Below are 8,698 nucleotides of genomic sequence, written 5' to 3'. Positions count from 1 at the left end.
AGGATACATTCTCCACAGCCTAAAGAATCTTCTTATCTCCCTGATGTTGACTATTTTACTCTGGAGAGTTGTGAGGACCATTGTACCCTCTCCTGGGGCCATGGTGGGGCCATCTCGCCCCCCCTCTCCAGTACCATGCACCGGCCTTGACTTCCACATACTCTGCAGCAAATCATATCACCCCCTGCACCCCTCCCTGCTGACTTCTTGCATTCCTCCTCTCACTAAAGGATACTTTTTCCTCAGCAGGGTCTTCTTTTCACAGACACAGTCACATCTTGGTGTATAATCGTACATTTGTAATATAAGTTCATCTTTATCATTACTTATAATACCTGAAGCATTGATTTTATTTGGAATATATGTTCAGCATTGTCATTACACATTTTGCATACCTGAGGTATTGATTATCTTTTTATTCAACAGAGACATAGAACATATGAAATAACAGCATTGAATTGGCAGTATAGATTTCATTCTTCCACATTATCTAACATCATTTGACAAAATAGTCAATTGTAGCTGAGCTGCCTGGCAATTTATGAACCATCTGTGCTGCCCACTCAAGATATTTTTAATTTAATTACTTATTTGAAAAGTAAAGCATGAAAATAAAATACCCAAGTACAGCTAAAAAATAAAACATTATGTAAATGCTGTCATTTGCAATAATGGAATAAAAAAAAAAAAGACCTTAACAGATGTAATAATGATGCATACACAACAAAACCATATTGACTTAACATCATTGTTTAGCTGTATAGAAAGAACATGGCATTAAATTGGCTTAGATCTTTGATCATTTTAAGAATCATATATATATATACTGCAGGAAACATTCTTAAAGAACTGTAGTTTCCAAAGTTGTTCAGATTAAAGGAACTCTGGATCACACAGGGCACCATCTGGGGGTTGCACCTTGCTATTGCTCACCAGTAGTAACTCAGTTTTTCATCCATCTCCATCCATTTATTCCGAACTTCGGGGTCCCAGAAAATGTTCTGGAAATTCACATCATACTCGTATCTCTGCTCCATATATCGTAGGGTCCTCATAGGGACAGATCCATAACACCATCTGTGAGGGATATCAACATATACACAGTCAACTAAAGAGTACATTTACATTAGTGTGTTAGACATGTGGTCTTGTTTCACTGGTGTCATCTCTACATCGGCTGCCTGAAAAGATATAAGATCTCATGTACTCGGACCTACACTTTAGTTATACATGCTCTACATGACACCATATACATTATAGTGTAGCTGTGTGTGTCTATTTGTTTGTACAAAGGCTACAGATATATTTTCTCCTCAATTATATGTTTGTTTTTCTGAAGAACAAAAAATATATAGTCAGTGTTTGATTTGTGAACGGAAAAATGAACAACAATTGCAACACAGTGTGCATTACATTATTATTATGATTGTTAAAATTACATTGGTCACACCAATGAACTAAATATTTATATAACTGACAAATATATGCATGCGTACTTATAGCGAGTTTTCAGGGAGATCATGGATTCTTCTTGTAGATCCTCAAACGTGACGTAGTACCCTTGACGGTAGCCCTGTCCAGATGTATTTGTGGCGTTATGCACAGTTTAGTGTATGAAAGTATAGCCCTGATCTGAGCTGTATCTCATTCCTTCCTCTCTTAACCCAGCACACACGTTTGGTCCTCACCATGTTCACATACGGCCACATCTCCCATCGCTCCACGTTGGTGTTGTCGATCACAATTGGATGGACGCGCTCTTTCATGGCCTCAAAAACTGTAAAACAGGTAAGACTCATATCATCACCTTCAACCACATTGGTGATGGCAGATGTATCAGATACACTCAGATCCTTAGTTGTGTCTCACACACACCTTCGCCTGTAAGCTGGGTGTGTGCAGCATGACGCTGTCCAACAGTGGGGGGTGGATATATCCAGGTCCCATTCTCATACTTGAAGTAGTTGTCGGTGCTAAAAATCTCCCCAGAATCATATTCCCACAATATATCTCTGTGGAACATAAAGCGAAAGGGAATAAAACATATTCTTGTGCGGGGACAGAGTTGAGGAATGCAATTTAGAAATATGTTGCCGCAAAATTGATAGTGAAGCTGCAATACTAAGGTGAAGTTAGTTTCATATTGACATTCCAAAAGACCGTACTTTGCAGTGTCTCGTCAGGGACCAGGTAAAAACTACCCATACGACTTTTATAATTATTTGTATGCATATAAAACCTCAAACGGACACCAGAGTATTATAAAAATGTCTGGTATACTTCGATAGCCTTTATCCTTTTTTAAGAAAGACAACAATAATCTCTGAAAATATCTTAACCCTCGCAAATCTTAATATTTTTCAAAATTGTGTCAACAAATCTCAAATAATGTCTGACCCACTTCCACACCCTTTACATTTTCAATTAAAATTCAAACACAATTATATAAAATGGCTCATCTCTGAAAAAAACATGAAATCCATGAAAATCTTAATACCTTTTTTACAATTGTACTAAAAAATCTCAGATTACATCTGACATGTGCAGGAAATACATCAGATTATACTTATAAAGTCTTGCCTACTTCCACAACCTGTATTAGTTATTATTATGATTTTGTTTGTAACGTAGGCCTAATTGAAAAGTAAAGGATGTGGAAGTGTACCAGAAATTGTTAGAATAGGCATACTCTGGTGTCTGTTCGAGGTTTGATATTTTTCATAAAAATATTATAAAGGTCATAATTTTTCAAAATTGTATGGGTAATTTAACACGGCCCCTAACGCGACGCTGCAAACAAGCGTTTGTTGAATGTCGAATATGAAATTAACCTCACCTCGCTAACTGCAAGAGTTAACAATTTACTACTAACTTTAAAAGTTGCCTAATAAAAGGAAATTATTCACATAACCGTTGTGAAAGATGAAATTCAAGAAGACTCGGGAATGTATCGGCCCTGCCTTCATAGCTACAGATTCATTAGGCCAACCAATTCCATGAAATATCAATAGCCTAATAGGAAAAACCATAGGCTAGCAAAAAATACCATAAAAACGAACATAATATGACTACAGTTACAACTTAATTTAACTTAAATTGCATAGGCCTAAATCTACTAGGCTATTAAAAAAGTTTACTCAGCACGCGAAGTCTTTCCTGATCCAGGTAATCCTCGGAGGATTATCAGATCCTTGTTCCTTTTGTTTGGCATATTTTATTCCTTCGTCGTTACGATGGAGATGGACAGAAATCCAATATAGCGGCAAAAGGTGGGAAAGGGCTTCCTCGAGTTGTGGTAATACTTAAATTCTACTCTATGAAATCCGCAATGAAAAACATACGGTGGCCCTGAAGTGCAAATCACACCCCCTAATATGAGTACAGACTGTTAAGCAACAACAACAAATAGGAAACGTCCGCCCCCTTCAAAAAACTAATAGGCATACGCGAATAGCTTATACTGAAACGCGTCTTGTCCTTCTAAGGTTTATTGACCTCCTACCCCTAAAATCTCCTCACAGTTAGACCTATAACCCATAAAACAAATCTACCAACAATTGTCCCAAACCTGAATATGTCATTAGTCGGACCAGTGAGGGTCGATTCTGACCCCTTGATGACACATGCCGGTATTGTGAATGACGTTTTGGGCAGATATACAATGATTGTATTTCAATAATTGTTTAAACATAGTTTACAGTTGGCAGAAAGGATTTGGGTCAAGCTTGATACAGTGAATGTTGATTCAACTCCGTTTGGCAGAGATGCCACCTGCAGTTTTATGACACTCCTAGGAGATGTGAAGTCTAGGAGACGTGAAGTCTTGGAGATGTGAAGTCTCCTGGGAGGAAGAGATAGTTGGTCTGAAGACGATGTGGATTCAACTGTATTGTTCTAATGAGTTAACCAATAACAGAAGAGATTTGGTTTAGCTGCATGTCTGTAGGATGGTCCAATGACTTTTGAGAACTGTCTATAAAATGGTCTGTTGAAGGATGTTCAAGGGGGTTCAGGGCCATCAGCTGGGTAATGCTGGTGGGGTGGATTCTTCCAGTTCCATTCTAGAATGCTAGATGGAGTTGTATAGAATTGTCTTTGTGTTATTGTCTTATGTTTGTGTGTCAATTGCGTTATGTTGGTTACGTTATTATGTATACATCATACGTCAAATAAACATAAACTCAGTACTTCGCACAACTTCAGCTTAACAAATGATTCTCTCAAAAACATTTAAATTTACAGCAACACATCTCCCTTTTTTTCGGAAAGTCCCCCCATTCACTTTGCATAGGCCTACTCTAATGTGAAAAAGCACATGGTCTGGAGGCCTACATCTTCCCTGTCCTAGAAGCACGCCTACAGGTTGCTGTCTGCTGACCCACTGGCAGCCAATCATATCACCCCCTGCACCCCTCTCTGCTGACACAGTCACATCTGGGTGCATGATCATATTGAGCTTGTTGTCTGTATTAGGTGTGTTGTAATTTGGTGTGACTATAGTGAAGTGTTGGTATTAACTATTAACATTTACATTTAGTCATTTAGCAGACGCTCTTATCCAGAGCGACTTACAGTAAGTACAGGGACATTCTCCCCGAGGCAAGTAGGGTGAAGTGTCTTGCCCAAGGACACAACGTCATTTGACACGGCCGGGAATCGAACTGGCGACCTTCAGATTACGAGGCGGATTCCCTAATCTCTGCTCAGCCACCTGACTCTCTAGTAACCCCTCCCCAGGGGGAACAGTAAACACGTGGGAGGGTGCAGGCCAGCTCTGCCCCGCGGCCATACATCACCCAGAGGGTAACTTCAGTGTCTATACACATTAGGTTAGATCTGGGCGGACCACCCCCCTGTCTTTTGGTTAGGGCACCTCGCTCGTGTGCCAGGCTAGTTTAGTTTTGTGTGTGTTGGGTTAGGACAGGTTAGGGGTGGGCACTTTATTGTGTTTTCATTTTTCATTTTTTCAAGACCTTATCTGGCAGCCCACAGAGACAAAGCCACAAGACCAGTAACTTGAAATCTTTGTAGACAGAAAGCAAGGATTACTACATTGTAATATGTTGATGGGTTTTTAATTAAATTACATTTGAAAAGTAAAGCATGAAAATAAAACATCTAAGTAAAGCTAAAAAATAAAACATCTATGTAAATGCTGTCTTTTGCAGCAATGGAATTGGAAAATAAAACAAATGTCCCTAAACCCTTAACAGATGTAATAATGATGATAACAACAAAACCTAAATGTAAATGTAATGTAAATGTAAAACCATATTGACTTATTGACATCATTGTTTACATAGCTGTATAAAAGAACATGGCACTTAGATTGGCTTAGATCTTTGATCATTTTAAGAATCATGTATATATTCTGCAGGAAACATTCTTGAAGAACTGTAGAGTTTCCGAAGTTGTTTAAAGGATTAAAGGAACTGGAGCAAACAGGGCACCATCTGAGGTTTGCACTTTGCTATTCCTCACCAGCAGCGACTCAGTATTTTATTCATCTCAAACCATTTATTCCGAACTTTAGGGTCCCTGACAATGTTATGGACATTCACATTATACTCGTATCTCTCCTCCATATTTTGTAGGGTCCTCCAACTGATAGATCCTTTACACCGTCTGTGAGTGATATCAAAATATATGTACAGTCAACTAAAGAGTACATTTCAATTAGTGTGTTTGACATTTGTTCTTGTTTCAATGGTGTCATCTCTACATTGGCTGGCAGAAAAGATATAAGATCTCATGTACTCGGACCTACACTTTAGTTATACATCCTCTTCATGAAACAATAGACATTACAGTGTAGCTGTGTGAGGATCAAAAAAATTATACAAAGGCTAAAGATAAATGTTTTCCTCAATTATGTTTGTTTTTCTGAAGAAGAAAAAAATACAGTCAGTGTTGAATTTGTCAACGGAAAAATGAACACAACAATTGCAACAGTGTGCATTACATTATTATTATGATTGTTACAATGTTATTTGTCACACTAATGGACTAAACATTGACATAACAGACAAATCGATGCATGCTTACTCATAGACAGTTTCTAGGGAGATGGGGTTTTCTTTCGATTGTTCTTCTTTTTGCAGATCCACAAAAAGGACTTTGTACCGTCGACGGTAGCCCTGTCCCGATATATTTGTGGCGTTATGCACAGTTCAGTGGATAAAAGTAGCCTATAGCCCCGATCTGAACTGTATTGCATTCCTTCCTCTCTTAACTCACCGCACACTTTTGGTCCTCACCAAGGCCGTAATCATAATACATATATATTATAATATTCAAATCTGGTCAAAATGCCCCCCCCCCCCCCCCGATATATTGATATTAAAATATAAATGTGCTACCCTATTAAAAACAATAATTCGCCCCCCCAATGTTGACTCCTTTGCTAGGGCCTTGGCTCCTCACCCTGTTCACATACGGCCACATCTCCCACCGCTCCAGGTTGGTGTTGTCGATCACAATTGGATGGACGCGCTTTCTTATGGCCTCAAAAACTGTAACAGTTAAGTCTCATATCATCACCTTCAACCACATTGGTGATGGCAGAGGTAGCCTATCAGATACACTCAGATCCTTAGCTCTGTCTCACACGCACCTTTGGCTATAAGCTGTTTGTGTGCAGCATGACGCTTTCCAACAGTAGGGGTTGGATGTATCCAGTCCCCATTCTCATCCTTGAAGTAGTCGTCGGTGCTATAAATCTCCCCAGAATTATATTTCTTCAATATTTCGCTGTGGAAGCGGAACACGAGACAAGGGGATCAAGCAAATTATTATGCTGCAAAAGTGTCTTTGTGGATTTTGGCATCACATACATGGCCTCATAAAAAGGAATTATTCACATAGCCTAATGACAGATAAAACAAAGGAAGACGCGGAATTTATCGGCCCTGCCTTCATTGCATTGATACAAATTTGGCCAACCAATACCATGAAATGCCTACCAGGAACCATAGGCTAGCATAAAATAACATCAAATGTTATTTCATGTTACGACTTAATTGAACTTTAATTTGCATAAATCTACTATTCAAAAGTTTACTTTGCACGTGTTGTCTTTCCTGATGCAGGTAATCCTCGGAGGATGATAAGATGCTTGTTCCTTCGTCTTGCCATTTTTAATTCCTTCGCCGTTACGACGTAGATGGGTACTATAAATCCAATATTTCAGTAAAAAATAGGAAGGAGCTTCCTCGAGTTGTGGTGAGAGTTAAAGTGTAGTTCGCTATGACACCCGCAATTAAAAACTAACTGTTGAGCAACAACAAAAAAATAGGAAACGCCCATGTAGATCGTTCGCTCAGGACCGAGGTGAAGTTAGTTTCATATTCGACATTCGATATTCGTCTCACATTCTGAAGACGCTACTTTGCAGCGTCGAGTTAGGGACCGGGTGAAAATTACCCATACAATTTAGAAAAATGATGACAATAATAATATTTGTATGACTATAAAACCTAAAAAAAACAGCAGAGCATTGTTGGAATATAAGTTCATCATTATCATAACTTATTCTATCTGAAGCATTGATTTTATTTGGAACTTACGTTCAGCATTGTCATTACACATTTTGTGTACCTGAGGTATTGATGATCTTTTTATTCAACAGAGACATAGAGCATGAAATAGCAACATCGAATTGGCAGTATAGATTTCATTCATCCACATTATCTAACATCATGTTACAAAATAGTCAGTTGTAGCAAAGCTGCCTGGCGATTTATGAACCGTCCCACTCAGAAAGAGGGTATTTAATTACTCAATACGGGGAATGGGGGAGGGGCCAAGGCCTTATCAGGTAAAGCCCACAGAGGCAAAGCAACAATACCAGTAACTTGAAATCTCAAGTTCATCATTGTCATTACTTATTCTATCTGAAGCATTGATCGTATTTGGAATATATGTTCAGCAGTGTCATTACACATTTAGTTTATCTGAGTGTTATGTCCTCCAGTATAGGTATCTGTATTCTGTATACCCTGGTATCTGTGTTAGTGTTGTGTTCTGTCAAAGAATCCTTAAGAAGCCGTTCATTCGTTTGAATGAATCTTAGAGAGGTAATGAGTGAAAATACTTTATAAATAGAATGTGTATTTAGACAGGATGTGTTTAAACTGCTGGCACAGGATGTGGTAGAAACCTACCTGCATTGAGCAACAACAGAAAGCTCTGGGTTTCCAGTTTCCACGCATTTTAGGTTTCCACCAATTGTATATTTCCTGTGCCGTTGTAACCTGTATTGTTTTTACTTATCAAATAAAAGACAAAAGACAGCTGTTGTCCGTCCTAAATTATAGAGACTATAAAAGTTCATATAGAGAGGCAGAAGACAACATAAGTGATAGCCCTCCTCCAGATCCAATTGCATAGTGTATACATATGTTGATGTATTTTTTTATTTAATTACTTAATTGAAGAGTAAAGCATCTAAGTAAAGCTAAAACATAAAACATCAATGTAAATGCTTTCTTTTGAAATAATGTAGGCTACTTCACTTGCCTTAGGTTAGCATAAGTTTATTAGGTTAGGTTATTACGCATATTTGAGGTTTCGTATATTGTATTGAATATTGTATATTATCTGTTCAGGTTTCCATTTTTAGCTTAACATAGATGTAATCTATGTTCTGTTATATGTTATGTTATTCCAGGTTGCTTTGGGTTGTCTTGTCCTAAGAATT

General features: G+C 38.2%; 2 protein-coding genes across 2 annotated transcripts; both read right to left on the bottom strand.

Moving 5' to 3' along the window:
- Nucleotides 1-286: 286 nt before the first annotated feature.
- LOC146246233 (NEDD4-binding protein 2-like 1) lies at nt 287-3,368 on the bottom strand. Its single transcript, XM_084683409.1, has 5 exons — nt 3,138-3,368; nt 1,876-2,012; nt 1,689-1,777; nt 1,497-1,573; nt 287-1,077 (listed from the first exon to the last, which is right to left on the bottom strand). The coding sequence occupies exons 1-5, from the start codon at nt 3,209-3,211 to the stop codon at nt 930-932; spliced, it is 525 nt and encodes a 174-aa protein (XP_084539535.1). The 5' UTR covers nt 3,212-3,368; the 3' UTR covers nt 287-929.
- A 1,706-nt stretch (nt 3,369-5,074) lies between these two features.
- Nucleotides 5,075-7,341, bottom strand: LOC146246232 (NEDD4-binding protein 2-like 1). The gene is made up of 5 exons (XM_084683408.1): nt 7,061-7,341; nt 6,614-6,750; nt 6,424-6,512; nt 6,046-6,137; nt 5,075-5,625 (listed from the first exon to the last, which is right to left on the bottom strand). The coding sequence occupies exons 1-5, from the start codon at nt 7,132-7,134 to the stop codon at nt 5,478-5,480; spliced, it is 540 nt and encodes a 179-aa protein (XP_084539534.1). The 5' UTR covers nt 7,135-7,341; the 3' UTR covers nt 5,075-5,477.
- Between the last annotated feature and the right edge of the window lie 1,357 nt (nt 7,342-8,698).

Source organism: Hypomesus nipponensis, chromosome 20 (genome assembly GCF_054491055.1).
Source record: "Hypomesus nipponensis isolate SF chromosome 20, ASM5449105v1, whole genome shotgun sequence".
In the NCBI taxonomy this organism is placed as follows: domain Eukaryota; kingdom Metazoa; phylum Chordata; class Actinopteri; order Osmeriformes; family Osmeridae; genus Hypomesus; species Hypomesus nipponensis.
This window is presented reverse-complemented; position numbering and strand designations above follow the sequence as displayed.